General features: G+C 44.2%; 1 protein-coding gene across 9 annotated transcripts in view; it reads left to right on the forward strand.

Moving 5' to 3' along the window:
* The window catches only part of ntrk3b (neurotrophic tyrosine kinase, receptor, type 3b), a 159270-nt gene that overhangs the window by 97998 nt on the left and 41073 nt on the right, over positions 1–20199 (forward strand). For 6 of the 9 annotated variants that reach the window (XR_003785391.3, XM_055507608.1, XM_029144858.3 and 3 more), the window contains 4 exons: positions 4262–4561; positions 5131–5145; positions 7445–7500; positions 9259–9361. Coding sequence is in view for 8 of the 9 variants with exons in the window: in XM_055507608.1 (XP_055363583.1) it covers positions 4262–4561; positions 5131–5145; positions 7445–7500; positions 9259–9361 (474 nt within the window). In the remaining variant the exon portion in view is untranslated. The remainder of the gene's footprint in view (positions 1–4261; positions 4562–5130; positions 5146–7444; positions 7501–9258; positions 9362–20199) is intronic. The other 3 variants (XM_029144857.3, XM_029144854.3, XM_029144855.3) reach the window with 2 other exon arrangements.

The raw sequence follows: 20199 nt of genomic DNA on the forward strand, positions 1-20199 counted from the left end.
CCTTCTGTGTGAACACATCTGTAGCATCGTGTCAGCAATTGTGTTACTTTTAAAACTGGCAAGACTGCACTCCTATGCAGAGCTTAAGACACAGGTTAGCAATGTTCTGTAAACGCTAACTAAAACCTCCCATTCTAATGTTTCTCATTTCTGTGTTAGCGTAGTGATGTATTATCTATTCCATCCACCGGTAATTATGTATCTCGGGCATAAGATCCATTTGCCCACTATGAGTGGAAGCTCAGAATCAGACTCAGATGCCACTCTGCTGCTAAAAGTGCTAATCAGCGAGCCCCGCTGGTGAAGTGATTGCTTGGAATCAGATGTTGTTGCTGAGCACTGAGCTAGTGTCTTATCCACATTAAGGGCCATCGGCTCATCTGGGCTCGTCCATGGCCACAATTTGCTACGTTATAACGCTGGTGTCTTCATAAGCCTCCAGTGTGTTAAAATGTCACTTTAGGGCACCTGTCAGTTGAGACACATGGCAATATCCCAGTCCTGCTGCGTTGACTATGTGTCTGGAAAGTAGAACTGCTGGATGTGGATTTGAAGCAGTGCAGCAAAGTATTAGTAAATGTAATACAGCCCTGATTGTTTTTCTTTATTATTACTAAGATAATCATTTGTGTTATGACAACACATTTAACATTAAATGCATTTGCACATATTCATCCATCCATTTTCTTAACCGCTTACTCCCTAGTGCGGGGTCACGGGGGTGCTAGAGCCTATCCCAGCTGGCTACGGGCGAGAGGCAGGGTACACCCTGGATGGGTCGCCAGTCCATCGCAGGGCAACACATAGACACACAACCATTCACACACACACTCACACCTACGGGCAATGGAGAGAAGCCAATCAACCTAATGCACGTCTTTGGACCGTGGGAGGAAGCCGGAGAACCCGGAGAGAACCCACGCACACACGGGGAGAACGTGCAAACTCCACACAGAAAGGCACCAGGTCCGCCTCCGGGAATCGAACCCAGAACCTTCTTGCTGTGAGGCGACAGTGCTACCCACCGCACCACTGTGCCGCCCTCATTTGCACATATTAATATGCCTAATTAGATGAGTATAATACGCTTAGCTTGTGATACTTGACCCATAAGTCTACGCTTCTATGTCATTATTCTTATCTGTCACAAAACAATAAGTTTAGTCTAGAAAAAAACAGCTCTACAGTCTAAAAATACATCAATTTACAGTTTAGCTGCATTGCATGAATATGTAACGCTACAATAGAAGCGCTTGATGGGTTTTATTTGGTATGAGATGACTTTCATGGCAGTTTTGATGGACTGTGATGGACTGCAGTTCCGGCTTGTATTAATGACACTACCAGTCTAACGGAATAATTTCCATCAGGAAAAAAAGGCCTTTATCAAGCATAACAGCTGAATTATGCAGGTACATTTAGAATTCAATGAGGTGTTGCACAGTTACAAACCAAGTGAAATTGATGTAGCCAATTAGCAAGAATATACCCTCCAGCCCACATGAAAGCCTGGTCTTGATCAGAGCGGAAAGGAAAAATAAAATATATTATATTTATGAAACCCTCAGCAATGATAAAGCAATGATTCTGCAGCCATTACAATTGTTTCTCTAATATTCAGACCGTGACTTAGGGTGCAAATATCAATCCTTACGTAGATTTACCCTGTGGATGGGCCCTGGGCAGATTTAGAACAAACTGTATTCAAAGTCCATATTTATCAAAGGTGTCTGATATTTTTCCCTTTGAGGAGAGCAAGCGAGCTTCCTTCTGTAGAGCACAATCTATTGTGAGTGTTCGCAATGCATCACACTGCAGGACAGGGAAGATTTGTCACCAATCCAAACACTGGGTACTGGAGTAAAGCTGCTAAGGACCAGGAATGACAGATTGACTTTGCAACATCTAGTCTTCGGGGCTTCCTCCACGCGGACACTCTGCGGATGTACATCTTTTTTCTGTTGACACTCTCTGCTGGTGCTGCAAATTAACTTATTAATTTTTCACCACATGCTCTGATAGTAATTACATTTCCTCCCCTGTGCAGCCTATTGTCTCTGGAAATGTCATAAAATGGCTTAAACTGCTGCTCTGATTAGGGAGTAATCTGATTGACAGCGAAATTACCAGCCGTCAAGTAACACATTCTGCATTCAAAAATGAGTTCCCTATTTTAGCGAAACTGTAATTAACCACAATGCAAATTCCGCAGACCCATTGTCCTGGTTCCTGCTAGAACTATAGCAGCTCTACCGCATTGTGGACTCATAGCCACTATCTGTGCATGGGTTTTCCCTTCCCCTATAAGCTCTGTGCATGCCTCTATTGGTGATGCAGCACTAGGGCTCCATCCGGTTCTTTCAGTAGGAACTACTGCATGCAGGTAGAGCAAGCCTTTAACTCTAATTGTAGGTTATTGTAAATACAGTTGTTGTGATGGTACCCGTCCTCAGAGTCTAGTCAGACACTGACTGCACAGCTTCACTGAGGTTAAAATGTTAATCTCAATATCTGTCCCATGAAAGGCTCTGCTGCCCTGTCACCCCCAGCCATGATGTCCTATCTTCATCTGTAGTCTGGAACATGGCATTTCAAATATGCTACCAGTGTTAGCATTAGATAACGCCGCAAACTAGCCTTGCACTCAGTGTTCCCTCTCTGATCAAAGACATGTAGTTATCAAAGCTTGTCATCTGTATGAATGCTACAAGGACACTGTGTTGTTACAGACCAGTATGGAACATGGCAATGACTTGTATTGTATCGACTGAGACTCTGCTGACAGCCTTGCTTAGGGGAAAATGGATTCGTCCCTAACTGTCCATCAAGAGGGGAGTTTCGTGTTTTCGTGTCTCTGTTTTTGGGCCGTGCAGCTGCAGCGAGCATCGCCTTCACTTCGTGCCTTTCTTCGTCTGCTCATGTCTATTTCTCCACATTCTGCTGCTCTTAAAAACCCAACACACAACCTGTTCACACATAAACATGCTTTGGCCTTCAGTTCAAGCGAAAGACTGGATCGTCACTATTATCGGGACTAGTTTCGCCGAGCGACTTGCCAAATGGCAGCTTTGGAGAATCAACTTTGTCATAGTTTTCCTGACACACAAATACGAATAGGAAGTGGTAGTGTATCATGCAATCCCATTTCCAGCCTGGATGACTTTTTGCCCTGTCATCATAATTAGTAAATCTTAGAACACAGTAAATTTTTCTTTTCCTTCCTGGTTTTTACAGTTTGCATCACTGTAGCTCAGAACTGTGCATTTCACAAATACTGTAAAGTTTTATCAAGATGTAGTTATAAAGTTCCTGTAGTCGAGCTGTCAATCAAAGTGACAAAGTTGGGCTCAAATACTGGTGTGTTTCAGAATGGCAGCGCTGCTTGAGTGATTTGGCAAACGATGGGGCTCCCATTGTCTGTCTTTGGGTGTTCCTCCAGTAATGAGAACTAGAAGCCGATACGGTACAAACACAGCGCACGCAATGTGGGAGAGAGTTAAAGTCAGCCTGACAACAAACCGTTGCCCTGGGGACCCAAACAGGTTAATGCAGCCGTGGAGGCATTTGGAATTGAATATACAGTAGAGGTGAAACCAATTTACTTTTTGATTCAAACGAACTTTTTACTCGCACATTGCATTAAACCAGTGGTTTATACGTCGGCACAGTGGTGGTGGGACTGCTGACGAAGACGACCAGTTAATCCCATCTGCCAAATATGCTCATATTTCATTTTGACGATGTACAGTAGTTGACTCATCATTAGACACATCAGTGGATGCATTGTTTATTGACTTCACCTGATGGCATTAGGATGATATACAGTATTGTTTGCACTAGTGTGTACCACTTGTCAGAGGCAGAGACTAGTCCTCTGCCCAGATGTCAAGAAAGACAAGTTCCTGTGTCTGTCCTGCTGCAATAGAACACAATAAATTAGCAAAAGGGTCGTTGCCACTCGCAGGCAAGGAGCCTGCCTCCCAAATGCCACCTTTACCAGAGCAAATCCAAACAGCTTTGTAGGTGGTCGTTCCCAGGCTATTCAGAGTTAGAAAAGGTTTTTATCAGCCTAAGGGTGGTGGACTTTCTCAACATGCAAAGGTTAGTCTAATATTTATGCGTAATACTAAAATGAGGCAAATGGTTCTAAACAAAAGTAAACAAAAAAAAAGAGTCTTAAGACCTAAGCTCACTTCCTCTGGTACTACTCTGATACTATCTTGACATGAGCTTCCTTTCGCTTTGTGTTTCACCTCTGCAGTTCCTCCGGTCATCGTGAGACTGGCCGAGCCTGAAAAGCGCCACGACACGTGTATCGAGTTCACGGTCCGCGGGTACCCCCACCCCAAGCTGCGCTGGTTCCATGAGCACAAGGAGATCCTCCACAACGAGTACGTCCGCACCGAGATGGACTTCTACCAGGACTACCTGGAGGGCTGTCTGATCCTGCAGAACCCCACGCACATCCACAACGGCAACTACACCCTGGAGGCCAGCAACGCCCTGGGGACCGTCACCAAGACCGTGTACGGCCACTTCATGGAGGATCTCGGGGGCGAGGGTAAGTGGAGGGCTGCTGCTTGGACGCTCTTTTCCTCAGTGCGCTTGAGCCTAGTGAGTGATGTGTTGTTGGCAGCTAGAAGAAGTGCCCACAGTCACAACAGAGTCACATTTACAGGTATATGAGGGACCGGCGGCTTCATTTTCACCACATAAATACCATCTTCTTTCTTCTCCTGTTAAATTAGAATAGAAGAGAACCGCTGCCAAATAACGGTGGGGCACTGTTTTCCTGACTGGAGCAAGTCTTTACCCAGTTGAACATGGTGCAATAACCACCCTACAGGTTCCATTCTGTGTGAAGGATCCACAGGGGGGGCTTTTATTTTGGGTCATAATCTCACTCAGGGAGCATTTTGTGAAGCTGATCACCGCTGACTGGAGAGCAGCCAGGATTTAGCCACAGCCCAGGCAGTTAGATTGTTCTCCTGCAGTTCACCCTGAGTTCACAAGGACGAGGACCAAACCACAAAGGCTGGCAAATTTCTCCACATGGTCAATATTCAGAGGTTAATGCCTAATGCTGATCATTGACACAGCGTGACTTTCCTTGTCTCTGTCTCTTTTCAGACGTAATGGAACTAGGTGAGTGTTTCTCCTTGTGAATGCTACCCTGCAAACAGTTTTGTTTCGTTTGGCTTTTCTAGTGTTTGTTTGTTTGGCATCAGTGTATATAAAGACATATTAATGTTTTATCTCTATTATACCATGGAGAAATTTGTTCACTTTGTGTTTTTGAGAGGTTATTAAAGTGACGGTAGCAGCTACTCCGTAGGTCCTGATCATTTTACAGAGATTTTTACTGTAGCGTCATCATTCCAGGATGTGGAGGATGCAGCAGTCGTCACAGGTTCCTATTTGGACCTGAACCAGGGGCAACGGCGGTAGTGTGATGTGCTTCCTAATATTCAGATGTTGAGATGCCCAACTGTGGAAGTGAGAATGTAGTCAGTGAGTCATCATGCATGAAGCTGCTCCTCGGCCCCTAACTAACCGACTACCATCAGCAGGAAGGCGCTGGTTTCCCATCTCGTTAGCCGGTGATGCATTCACTTACCTCCGCGAATCGGAGGGTGCAGTCACGCGGCTGGATCGATGTTTGGGCCCGTGCTCGCGCTGCATCACAAATCTCCTGCGTGTGATGTGTGGTTTGGCCTAAGGCTCCTGCGGCAGCCTCGCCGTCTGACGCTGCAAACAGAGTGGGCCGTTCCGATCCCTGACCTTCGTCGGCGTCTTCCTCCATGTCCACGCGAGGCCATTCGTTCCAATCAGCCGCGGATTACGAGGCGGCGACGCAGCCGGGGATGGAGACAGATCGACGCTGACTCGCGCGCGGGGGGCGGCGCTCGGCCACCGGCGGCTCCTCGGCGCCGCGCGTGCACTCGCTCACCTTCCGGGAGTCGAGGGAGAGGCGTTTAGGTGACGAGAATGCGAAACACTGTAGCAGCTGCGCGTGTGTGGGAGTTCAGCCGGAGAAAAGAGACTGACAGGCCGACTGATACTAATGCTGCTGAGGGGCGAAGAGGGCACCGGGAGGAAAGGAGGGAGGGATGGAGGGTGGGAAGGAGGCACAGAGAGACGGTAGTTAGGGCTCATGGAGCAGTGCACTGTGTGGACTGTGTGAGTCTGAGCCAGTGGCATCCAGTCCACCATGTGGCCATTAATTTGCCCACAATTACTCTCTGATGTCCTGGCTGGGAGCCTCAGACTGGATTTTCCCTGTTCATTTTATTCCATGCTTGTGTCTTCTCCATGTTCTCCCTGCACTTCTCAAATCTCCACTGTTTGCCAACACTCTTGAGGAGTTCTACGTGTGCTACATTTTAGCATCAGGAAAGCAGATATTGACACGCGTTTCAGTCATTAACTCGTCTCCTGCTGGCTTCGTCCTCTTACTAGGTCCAGTATGCCACAATTATGTAGCGTGTTATGTGGAATTCTGATTTCCCACAGTGTTCAGATGAGGATGTCAACTTTGATTTGGCTTTAATGATTTCAGCTGGGTTCCTTTGACCTAATTTAGCATTCGTTGCTCTGTGCTGTATGAGTTGCTTTTCCGTTACTTCTGCTTGGATAATGTGGCTCCCAAGGAGTTTGTTTTGGCGATTTGGTGTCTTTGTGTTTGTGAGAGTCTGAGCATGCATTTGTGAATCTGTATTAAAAAGGTACGTAAAATATTTTCTGTTACGTAAATGTGAGGTTTGAGTCCAGGGAGACACTCTGAATAGCAGATTTCAGACTTGTGTGGGAGACCTTGTGACAAGTATCAGACTTTAGTGGATATTTAAGGCCGCGCAAGCCGCTGAAAGCCTTTTACCTGACTTTAGACACAAAAATGCAGTGTTCATCCACATTTCTCAAGCTTTTATGGCACAAAAGAGCCGAAAGGCAAGGTTCTTCCTGTTTATGTCAATCCACTTTCAGAGAGTTTTGCATTCATTCGGCGCTCAGAAAAACAAGAGTTCAAATAAAAGAAGACAGACAAATTGGCAAACACAAAAAATATTTTTCCCACTAGTGATGGGCCCTGCCACGAAATATTAATAATCTATTTGGCTTGGTTGAAACACTGCAAATATGCTCTCAATTATGTACAAAGGAGCACATTAGGTTACGGTTTAATGCGCAGCCCAGCAGCGTTGCATTTATTTAACGTTAATGGGTAAACAGACAGATTCATGCAGTCAAATGGAATCACGCTAAATTGACAAAAAAAAGCAACTTATTTTAGCAAATCCACAGCGATGAATCCTCCGTATAAACGATGGAACATCCTCACTCTGTTCTGCATTTGCTGTAAGTGAGCGTGGGCGTAAACCACAACCATTAAAGCTTTGTTCTTATTCCCAGTTGCTGATCTGCCTTTTGTGTTTTGGTCTTTCAGTCACTCCGATGCCGTCGGACAGCGATTCGGGCCGACCCGAAGAAGACACGTTTGGGGTGAGGCCTTTTCTGTTTTTTTTCCTCCTAATGATGTTGATGCAACAGCTGCTATAGACGCGCCCGTGAACTGAGCTGCTGTGTCGTTCAACACGATTCCTCAGTAAACTGCTTCCCACTGGATGTTTACGGAGGCGCTGCTAGATGTTTGTGCCGCGTGTTACGATGCAGCACGGCGGCAACGACAGCAGCGCCTCAAACGCCTTGACATCCATTTCTCCAAACTGTATGTTTTGACACTAATGATGTTGAAGGCGGCAACACGATCCTACGGTGGTGTTTTTAAACTGTTACATAATAAGGAGGGCTTCTGTTTCTTTTTAGTCCGTCCCTGGTGGTTCATTCTTCTGTGGTTCAGAAGTCACAAATAGAAGCAAGCGCTTTTGGTGTTAAAGGTTTTTTTTAAATAGCAGAAACATGTCACACCAAAAAAAGCCCATGTGACAGTTATACTGTAACATTAAACTTGTTAGTGTTACTACACATGTATTACACATGTGATGTTCATGTTATGACACATAAATATCCAGGCAAACATTGATGATATAATCATGTAATACACATGAAACGCAGTGGATGGAATGTTCTGCTTAATTGTTGGTTCACTCAGTCCCTCCGTCAATAAACATACTGGAACGCAGTGACAATAAAACTATTTTGACATAATTTTTATAAACAATGCATTTAATATTTCTAATTTGTAGGCATGTTTTACAAACTCACCCTTTGTTAAAACCCCCGGTGGAGTGCCTTTAAATGATCAATTCAGCGATGAGAATCAAGTAAAACCGATGCTGCAGACGCTGCGAAAGGTCTGTCTCTCCATTTGCTGATGCGTGCAGAACATACTTTATTAAAAGAGCAGAATAATGTCAAGGATGAGGACTAAGCACACAACCGTCTCCAGGAAACATTCACAAGCCTTTTCTTGGGTTGCTGGTGTGTAACTTCCAACGAAACCAGAGTGAAAGCAGAACAAGGTCGCTAATGTGAACCGATATGGTCCAAAAGCTGCAGAGCAGCAACACAATGGAAGCAAGAGTGGTGAAGAGATGAGTCTGGTGCCATTTTAAAGAGCCACTGCAATTTGTTAGAACAAACAAGTAGTCTATTAATTACTTACATCTTTGCTCTTTTTTGTTTGAGAAAGACAGAGCAATGAAATGCCTCCTTTTCCTTAAGTCCAATATAAACATGTGAAGGATGACAAAGACCTGCTTTCTATGAGGACCTTCCTCACAGCAGGTCCTGTTGTCTAGTTGTTGATGGCTCAGATCCATGATGATCCAGCAACTATTCAGTAGTTCACCCACAGAGTGCTGTTGCTGTTAATGTTACTGTATTTATTACACCTGGGCCTGTTCAGAAGTTACAGCGTCTGCTGTGACAATAGGTTTAATACATAGTAATTTAAAACAGGCATTTCGGATGCAGAAGACTCGTAACATACAGGTTACCATATAATAGCTGCTGCACATTTTTCCCAAGCTGCTGTCAGAGTAAATCTGACTGTAGATGGGGATCACATACTGTACAAATTACATTCTGTCAACTAGAATACACCGTAGCCCCGGCAAGTGTTTGACTTTTCCCCCAGACTGCTGTAATCTGTGAGAAGCCAATAGTCCCAATCTGGTGGATTCTTCTCTGGTTTGCAGTGTTTAAGGTGATCAGCGGCCTAAAAAGGATAATGATGATGTTGAGCGCATTCCGCTGATTGCTGCCCGTGAGTCACACATGACTTCATCTCTCTCCCAGGTCTCCATTGCCGTGGGCTTGGCGGGCTTCGCATGCGTCCTCCTCCTCGTCCTTTTTGTTCTCATCAACAAATACGGCCGGCGCTCCAAATTCGGTATGAAAGGTAAGTCTATACAAATAGTCAGGCGAGCAGAGAGCCAGGCAGACCCCCCCCCCCCCCCAACTTTTCTGCCAGTTGCATCACTGTACTGTACATAATCCAGTTTCCCAGCTAATCTCCCCCTTTAAATATTTGTTCGCTAGAACATGTGCTCATGCAGCAGCTGTGGAAGTCAGACTTTTATATATACTTGATAGATAGAGAGTTGTGCGTGATTTGTATTGTCTTGATTTGTCTTTTCCTGTTGTGTGTTCTAATACGTGACCCATCACCAAATTACATGAATGTTTTTTTTTCCCATTTCATGCCATGGGCATAAAGTAGCATTAGCTGCTGCCACATCTTAATTAGCAACTTTACCGGATTAGAGTTTGTTACTTACCTCAGTAAAGAACGCTCCGCTGTAATTATTTCAGAGGTGGCAATTACTGCATTGGCCTAAAGCTGGCAGTAATCAAGGATGAGTCTACAGTAGTTAATGAGGCTTTACAGACATGTTTGTGATGCCGTGACACGTCATGTGAGTTAAAGCTGTGCTAACAAACTGGTGTGGCACAAAGAAAACAAAAGTCACAAATCCTGATAAAAATAAGACGATAATGACGAGATGCAAATAAGACATCACGCAGTTTGACCCTCTGTGTTTACATGGGGAAGATTTAATTGGTGCCACAGCTGCTCACTAATGATACATCTGCTTTGCTGTAACTTGCTTCCTTTTATGTTATCAGGCAGAGAAGTTGGATATTTGTACTGTAGCATCCACCAAGAGCCTGTTGTTTTTATGGGGGGGGGATTTTTACATGACTACACGCAGCCCTAAGACTCTGTCCACTTGGAGTCTGCGTGAGCAGCTCTGCCTTAGGCACCATGCTGGCAGCATTGAGAGCTTAGCATGTTTTAATACTCAAAGCACCCACTGTTACTGTAGGAAGCAACTGTTAGCAGAGGAGTGCTTCAAATGCAGTTTCAGGCCTCTCAAAGCAGGAGCGGTGAAGAAGGTAATTCATCTCCTTGATGCTAGGGTCCAGAGTCCTCTCGGTCACTACAGGGCATTTCCTTTAGCACTGCACTGCAGGGCTAACTCACCATCTGGTGTGCAGCACTCCAGCAACACGCAGCCTGATGGACGACTTTCAGGATTAGTTCCTTCGAGAAACTAAAATTAAAATCCTTTTTTTCCCCCGCGTATTTCTTCCTGCAGTCATTTGAGCTTAGCTGCCTTTTTCAAGGTACAGTAACAAATTGTTACATAAATTACTTTAATAGCCCGAGAAATGAAGCACAGTCATGGCTGCGCACATCACATCATTCAGGCATTACATTGCAGATAATTTGTTTTTTTTTCTTCCTATTACTTAAAGTTCAGTGTTTTGTTGAGAATGCACTGCAGCCCAGAGTGAGCCGGATGAAAATTCAATCGCCTCTGCCTTGTTCTGCCTTATTGCTGCTGTAAGCTTTAGCTTTATGTCTTCAGGTAATGATCAGATACGAGGCCTTAGTATTCGAGCTGGCACGGCTCCTATCAGGTGGTAGTTTGTGCCCCAGACTGCAGTTATACGATCATGGGGTAGGAGCTACACTGGCAGAGCCGCCTTCTACAAACCACAGGGTCAAGTTCACGTTGTCTTCAGACAAAGCACAGAAGATGCTTAGTACCGCTGTCACCTAGTGTCTGGCACAAAGGGGTCAATAATTCATCCAGGTTCATCCAGTTACGTGAAGAATTAAATGACTGAATGAATTAAAGTGAACTAATGTGTGGGCTCCGTCAGGACTCAGTATTTTTTAGCTGATTTCGTGCCTGTGTGTGTTGAGAAAGAGGGAGAACAACAGAGAGAGAGAGAGAGAGAGTATGTGCGTGCATGTGTGTGTGTGTGTGTGTGTGTGTGTGTGTGTGTGTGTGTGTGCACGCGTGCCTTTGGATGAAGCCATAATGGATTTTTTTCCCTCCTCTGTAAATCACTGTGGTTCTTGGTTGTTGGAGTCCGATGCTGACAGTTTCTAGGCGTCCAGTAAAAATTCAGCTTTACGTGGTTGCACTGGTGTGCGTGTGTGTGCTTGTGTGTGTGTGTGTGCGTGCGTGTGCGTGTCGGAGGCACATTGACTTGATTTGCTACCTTCTCAAGGCCTCCGCCGTCCGTGCCGTGCAGTCACAGCTTTGACTGATACACTGAAGTCCCCTTTATGCGGTTGTAATTGTGGCCGTGTGAACGATGCCTCGCGAGCGCGCACGTAGACGCGCGAGTGTGTGATCACTTGAAAATGGACTCGTCGCGTAGATAACCTGTTGGTCCGATCAATACGTCAACTTAGCTCCCAGTTAATATATATTGCGGCATAAGCGGCGGGCTCATCGTTCACGTTGTGATTCACACCAGTGGGTTTTGAAGTGTCTTTCACACAGATTTTTGTCAGCAGGGAATCAATAAGGCTTCTTTAGAAAAAGACACTCAGCATGTTAGTAATAAGTATTATGCTCCCCTGTCATCCTTTCTCATGTTAAGTACAAAATTACCTCATGTCTCATGTAAGTGCAGCCAATATCCACAAAAACTATATCATTTTGTCATGTTCTGTGCCTTCTCATACAGTTAACGGACTCAGAAAGTGGAGCTCCAGGACGGGAGCTCACATACAAATAAGTGGATGTGCAACTGGGAGCAGTGGAGCTGACCTTTACTTCAGCGTACAAACTGAACCAGTAATAACGTGTTTTAAAGTAACACAAAACAAACTCAAACTTGCCACACTCCCCGCTGCATTCTGGGTCGACTTCCCGCCTCATGTCGCGTTCATTACAATGCACTGGCTTAGCCCACATCTGAATTTTCCAACCAATTCTGCGAGTCCCAGTAGGGATCGGGAATCACTGCCACATTGTGCTGCATTCTGGGTATTTCAGGGGCTCATCCACAAGGCTTGTTGGCAGCTGCTGTGTGTTTACATAAGGAGCAGATGATACCGGCGCTATTTTTGGCTGCGTTTCACTACGGAATTTAGACCGAAAATATACAGTGAATGCACGGGCAGAGGTAACATGTTAGTGGAGAGAAGGTGGAAGGAAAGGCTCTGATTATTAGTCAGCACGTGAAAAATGGATCTTTTTTAAATGATACTTGGGTGTTTTGAGGTCAGTGTAGGACCCACAATACATGGACTCAGCTTTCTTTCCATTTCACAACCATTATACACACTATGGAGCATGGATATATTGAACATTAAAATATTAGCAGTATCAGTATTATTGTTATTGCTGAGGCCATGGTAAGAATCAGGCTTAAGATTGCGTGACTAAAATCCAAGTGCTGACCAGCCAGATGTCAGTTCGAGAGGAGGAGGAGGAGGAGGAGGAAGGGTTTTGCAGGTTGACATGTTTTGGGTTTTTATGCCAAGGTCCTGTTTGACCCCGACACACTGGATGAACCTCAGTTCACCAGAGTTGCGTACGCAGCACAGTGCTGCACATGCAGTAGGTGCGTTTGTCTTTAGCACTAATAATAGTGTGAGACGCTGACGCTGAAGCAGATGCCTGGCCTGGATGTCGGGGTCCGATGAGGCAGGGCTGGAGGGATCAGGGAGGTGAGCAGACGCTTCACATTTAATCACATTTAAGCATCTACTGTAGCCTTTTAGCGCAGGTGTTGGGCAGAGAAGGGCACCGCAGCAGAACCTCTGACATTTTTAAGACGCGGGCCGGTCGGCTCTCATTACAGTTTTTGACTTAAGCGCCATAGACACTTGTCAGGTTTTCAGAGCCAGAGATCGACGTGTGGGTAAATCGTCAGGATAACCAGCGAGACACTGACACAAACACCGACGCTGACACACAGACAAATCGTAGCCTGCGGCGGCCTGCCGGCCTCTGTGATCCAGGCGTGTGTGTCAGGGCGGCTTACCCTCCGCTCCGCTACATTACCTGAACCAGACCTGGGGATCATCAGCACCCCCCCCCCCCCCCCCCCCCCACACACACACACACACACACACACACACACTGCTACATTTACTGCATCACTGCTTCGCTCGGCCTCTAGTGGCTCGTGTGCTCTGCCGCCAAGCGGTGAGACATATCTGTCTGCAGACAGATGTGCAGACGGATCCTGCTTGTATGTCTTTCAGCATCAAATCTCTTAATTAAACATATTTAGTTTTTTTGCATTTACAACTACTTCATGCTTCACTAAATATTACTAGTTACCTCAGGTTTTAGACACATACCAGTGTGACAGCTTTCAGTAACAAGACATTTTTGGGCTCTTTTGTTTTTGCTTAAGACAGAAAAGCATCATAGTAAAAACTTTATTACTTAGTACATTATCATTTGAAAATAAATTCAGCAGTGCTTATTATTATTTATTTTGGATTATTTTGGATTTTTGGATTGTTATATTTATTTATTTTTTCCCTTAAAGTCACCTTTGCCACAATCTTGGCCACAATAACTTCTTCGAAGGGGAGTGAAGTTCAGACTCATACAATTATCAGGTTTGTAGCTGCAGGTTGTGAACATTAATTAGGCTGACATTCAGGACTATCAACCTACATATGTCTGACTTTTTTCAGAACAGTAGTTCTGTAACTAGTTAAACAGGAAACAGGACTTAATAAGCTGAAACAACTACTGCACGCGTCAAACCTTTTCATGTACACACACCAAGGCCATGAAGAACAAATGTCAGATAGAGAACTGCCCTCATTTACAGAGCTATGCTTGTTAATTAACTGTATGTTGATATTTTTACTACTGATCATCATGATGATCATGTCTGTGCTTTAAGTACTTTAACACCAGTAGGCAAAGGAGAATCATGAACACACGATCGTGTAGAGAAAGAAAGAACTTTAGTTATTCAGTCCTTTTAATAAAGGTGAAAAACCTGTTCTATAGGAATGTTTATCTTAAATTTCAATTAAATTCTGTAGTCAAAGTCTTTAGGAAACACAAACGCTCATTCCCTCACAAAATGCTGTTTACCCTTTGATCAGTTGCTCCAGCACCCACCATCTTAATCGAGTGTAATACATTCTTCTGAACCCGTGCGACAGATGGGGGCTGCTTACAAAGCAGCAACAGGCGCTCTGGGAAGTGCTGTGTTTTTTTTCTGTTTTTTTTTAATAAGTGTTTCTTGTTATTCCTCTTCCCAGAAAAGGAGGTAGTTTCAGAGTTCATCTTCTATCATCTCTGTTTTTCCTCTGCCACAGATCCCACAGACCGCTGGCGCTTTTAGGGAAGCCTAAAAGGGTCTGGATGCTGCCGCACGCTCTCAGCCACAGCATCATCTCACGTGTCTTCCCTCAGTTCGTTTTGCACCTTGTATGGAAATTGAAAAATACAAAAAAGGGCTGTTTACTTATTTATTTCGCTTGAAAGTTGCATGAGAGCTTTCCCTTGGAATTTGGTTGTAATGGATGGATATAAAGTGCAGGGTGACCTGGAGTTGTTTGTGTCTGATACAAATAGGATTGCTTTTTTTAATATTATTTTGGACTTTGGATGGTCAACACTGGACTGCTAATAGCTAAGTGCCTCATGTCCTCTCGGTGTCTTTCAGCAGAGCTGCGCATTGCTCTGCTCCGCAAACCAGCAGTAAAAGCCAGTCTGTGGCCTTGTGCATGCACTTTGTTGGGAAGAGTCTTTCCTTTTAAGCATTTTCTATCAATAGTTCAGAAAGTTGTCCTCTGTCTTCTAACAATAGCTTAATATAGGATCTTTAAAATGTCAGGATATGGCAGAATACAGATGAAGGAACAGAAGCTTCTTTTCTATGGCTGGTGTTTTTTATTTTTTTTTTTCAAAATGCTGCAGCAATTTTGCTCCATCCTGAGGGGAAATGTTCAGAAATATATATTTTTTCTTCCCTTTTTTTCAGCCATGGAAACTAACAAGCGCAAGCAGAGACACACGCGTGTATTTTTCTAGTGAATGCAAATGCAGCTACATTGTAAGCCATTTAGAAGGAAAGTGAACAAAAGGTCCATGAAAATGCATCAGGGTCGTGTTCTACATTTCCATGTTTGAATTAGTATTGATCTGGGGAAAAAATAAATCCTTAAATTGTTGTCTACAGTAAAAGTAAAAAAAAAAGCTGGGTGAATCCGAGCAATACATGATCTGGGTTTATTCTCATTCGTTTTATGAGACAAGTGCATCTCCTGTTTTCTCCAATCATAAACACATTTATTTCCGTCCTGAACTTTCCTTCAACCTCCCAACCATACAGTACAGTACATCTCCCCGTCCTGGAGGACTTGGTTAATGATTATTGCGCTCATATTTCCTGCAGTTTACATGAGGCCTTGTAATGGACTTGTGCTCTATAGTGCTGATGAGTTTCCACTGAGTTAATGAACATTTGGGGAGCGAGTCTCTTGGAGCATGGTGAGATGGTCGGTTTGGACAGCACTCTTCGTGTCTCATAAAAAAAGGCCTGGCTGGTCCTAGTTGTGCTCTACAGTGTCAGCGGGTTGTGTTTTTACTCCCCGTTCTTGTTTCAGGCATTGAATAAGTTATGTTAAAGGCCCCCTGCAGTTAAAAACCTACATATTGTACTTTTGCTCCCGTAACTGCTGAAAGCAGACATTGCATCTTTAATAAAGCCTGAATGAAGAGTTGAGGCTTAGTGAGAAACCTCCAACCTCAGTCTCAGGCCTTTGTCCCCCATCAGAAACCTTCTGTGTGACTCCACTTTGGGTTTTCCACCTGTGGTGTAGGGTCGTGTGATTATCATTACATCCTGCGAGCATGCGCTCAGATGGAGGAGGATGAATATGTGGGAATCATATTCCTGCAAATTTTCTTTGTCGTTTTTTTTTTCCTGCCCCATTTCTATCACTGCATGTTGTGAATTTTAGCCACTGGTCCATGTTATGTAACAGCCAAAGGGTGCTGCATACTTACTCCTACGCTGAATTCAATGGGGATTCTTTTATACTGACAGATATAATATTCACTAATATAGAGTATAAATATGAAGTCTGCTGCACTAAAATTGATGTCTTTACACATTATGTTTTATTATTTATCTACAATACTATATATAACAAGATTTATTATGATCATTGCTGTATGTGCTGCAATAAGTGGCAGCAGCTGTAATTCAGGTTTTTGCTCTTTTAAAGAATTTCATTTTTGATTATGAATTTAGAATCTTTTGATGTTATTGCTGTATGATTCCCCGAAGCCTTTGTGAAGCAATTTTACCTTGAGGAACATTACTTCCTCTTAAATAGTTTGATGCTGACTCTCTATGATGTCTTTTTATACTCAGTCATATTACTCAGATGTTTGTTCCAGCTCTTCCTCGTTGGTACAAATAAGCGTTCCAGCTTTTTATTGCCTCTTTAATAATATACCGTATTAACAGAAAATATGTTCATTGTCTCACTTCAGACATTTGAGTTACAGCTCCAACACTTCGAATGCCTGCTTTTTTCTGTTATACATTCAAAGGCTCTCTTTTTTTCTGCTAACATTCTCTCTAAATACACCTGAGTACATCCTAATCAGGTCTTCCTTCTGTTAAATATGGAGGTGTCTTTCCATCGGTTGCACATCCCATCCTCTCATAGTCCCAGGGGTCCGTGTTCCCATCAGCCTCTCCGTTTGCATTAAGACACCTCTGAGACTGGCAGACCACAGTGTCTGTGTTACAGATAGAGAACAAACCTTCATCTTTCATAAGGGTGGTTAAAGTTTCAGCTCTAGAGAGTAATTGTTGTGTAATCACAACTAGGGGATTAATTATTCATAGAAGCATGTACACACGCAGACAGAGATAAACACACACACGCAAAGCAAACCTCCTTGACTGTTTTTCTTCATCTCTCTGTCTTTCCTCCAGTGCTCTCTCTCCCTGAACCTTCCTCTCCACACGACTCTCTATCATCTCCCCTCCCTCCCCCCTCTTTCCACACTAATGGAGTTAGTGAGCACCGAGGATAAAACAATTAAAACAATATTCATTTCAATGAATTAAAGAGCAGGGAGCTGCAGTAGCTGACACTTCTGAGGCAAGACGAATTATCGCGCTTGGCTGGTTTAGTAGCATTTTACAGTGGCCTCATCCCACCTCATTAACCTGTCTATTAACCCGTGGAAAAACACTGTTAGTGCACAGCAATGCAATACAAATGGAAGATAAATGTAAGAAGGAAGTGACTGTTTTGTACAGTACCTGTGACAGCGTTGACCCGGTCTTTCCTGATGGACGTGGTCAAGCAGCACACAGATGCAAGTCTTCAAAGACTGAGTAAATAACAAGGCGCATTTCAACCGGTGCTGTGAATTTTCCAATATTTTGCAGTGAGCACCAACCGGACATGCACCAGACTTGCAGCCTGGCTTACGAAAGACTTCAGATGCTGTTAAGGAAATGCCAAGGCCATCTGTGCTGCTCTAAGAGGGTGTGAAATGAAGATGGAGAGTGTGTCACACTGCGATGAGAGGTCATTACTGGCTACTCAAAGGCAGCACATTATGTCAATTTTACAGGTCACAGTCTTGTGGGTCACTACAGTTTTTATCCCGGGCGCCTCTGCAACACCTTACCACTTTGTAATAAGCCCAGAAATGTCTGGAGTTCAAACGTGCATTAAGATCTGTGATGCTCGGGAACAGCAGCTAAACGGGTGTCACCGGCGATGATGAGATGCAAGCGGATGGCGTCAGGATGTTGCTTCTTGTGCATGGAGTCACTGCAACAATCACTCTCTATCCCTCCTGGCACATTGTCACTTTATGTGTTTATGTGTGGCAGAATGACTGAATGCACACCGCAGGTTGTACATCTTGCTAGCAACAAGCGTACTGACTCACCCAGCTGAGGTGTCCTTAACCAAGGCACTGAGACTATACTGAGCTCAGACTCTGTCTGTCGCTGAGCCTGACCTCTGACCTCTCTGCTGAGATAACGGGATTTAACTGCTGGTAAGTGCTTAGGTCATTTACAGGAATCTTAGTGGCAAGACCACCCTCTGATTTAGTGGCAGTAAGAAGCCAGGGGAAGTGAATGCGGGTGAAATATTACAAAGTAATCCTGCTCGAAGGTGAAGCTCCTCAGAGGTTTCAAGCTGCCTAATTTTCATGTTTATCTCTACAGTAGTTACCACAATATGTCAGAACTTACACCACCAGATTGCAATTGATCCAATTACCATTAAAATCACCGACATCCGATTTAATGCAATATGGCCTCTTTCCATTTAAAGCTAATGACACACTGTGGTGACTTATGAAAAGAGCAAAGCAGCTCAGTGCATCAGGGGAGGTCCCTGAGCAGTCTACGTCCACAGCTGCATGACTAAGAGATGGATCAACTGGCCCCAGCTGTGGACTTTACCAAAGAGGGACGTTTTAAGCCTACAGTCCTAAAAGCAGAGTGGGTGCCTGTCTCCTGAACCTGACCTGCGAGCTGCTCTCAGGGGAGACGAGCTTGATGGCTGAAGGTTCTGTCTCTCATTCTACATTTAGAAACCCTAGAAACCTCTAGTAGACCTACACTCTGAAGTAGTACTGTGTAAATGCAGCAAATTCTAAAATAGGACTGTTAGGATTTGTCTTGAGACATATCTTGGTTAATAATAACTCTACTCACACTAGCACTGGATGCCAACATGTATCTTAAACACATGCTTAAAGGAGTTCTTGTTTTTTTTTTATCTTTTAGGGGTTTTGCAAACTTTGTGAAATCCAATAGGTAATTGCTAGATTGCTTTATTTTCTTTATTCAAAGCGATTTTATTTATGCATTTGGGCTTCGTGGCAGTTAACTGGCCGTTAGATAAACTCTGTAACTCAGGGGAGCGTGGCAATGATGAACTAAACAAACAGGCTAACAAGCTAACAGCACTACAGCACAGCGGAGTCTGCTGAGCACAGCATGTTCTTTACGCATGAAGAGGAAAGAGCGAGGAGGAGATGTGAGGTAGGAGGGCTGCAAAGGAACAATGGAGGAAAGGGCTCTGAGGGGAGCTCTGACAGGCTGGCTCAGCTGTGCGTTAGCTAATGGGTGAACTGGCTAGTGTGCTGAGCCTCCTCTGTGGCTGTGGGGATGAGCTTTTCACTGTAGTAGGTTCAAATAGTTTTTTACCCAGAGGCACCTGAGGGTGTCTGAAGCGCATATCCTCAGTTCTGACAGATGTGGGGTTGGGTATAGGTTTAGAAAGCCACAAACATTTGCACATCACCATGTGCATCATGCATGTACTGTATACATCTAGAGGTCTATTGCTGTGTATTGTGTGTGCATGTGTGTGTGTTTCCTCCAAGGACTGAGCTTTTTGTCTTTGTGGCAACCACAGCAAAAGGCAGTTTCTGGGTCATGTGACGAATGGCATCCTTTGGATTCATATATCAGCCTGTCCCTCACACACATATATACTGACTATGTTCAGGCCCTGTACATTATATGTGCCCTCAGAAAAATAGAGATAGGAAGAGGATATAGTTTGTGTGTGTGTGTGTCTGTGTCCGGTACATTTTCTCTGTCAACAGTAAAGCACAGTTGAGTCCTATTTTCACTGAGAGAGAGGCAGGAATATGTTTTGGACCAGTGCTGCAGCTCAGATAAGATCCACATTACTGCAGCCCACAATCTGATCCTGATGCTGTGCCAGAGGGCAAAATCCAATTTCCTTCTCACTATGAAAAGAAATGCAAAACAAGAAAAGCAGAGGATTTTTTTTAACCAACGATTAATGTTTTGCAGAGGACAACTATTAATCCTTTCCATATTCTAGGAGCTGGAGCAGATAATATGTTGTTCGTACTCTGTGTTCTCGGAGTAGGTGTTGAATAATCGTATGATAAGGCCGGACATGTCTTTAACCCAGGCTTTTGT

This window comes from Betta splendens, chromosome 3, assembly GCF_900634795.4.
Source record: "Betta splendens chromosome 3, fBetSpl5.4, whole genome shotgun sequence".
Taxonomy (NCBI): Eukaryota; Metazoa; Chordata; class Actinopteri; order Anabantiformes; family Osphronemidae; genus Betta; species Betta splendens.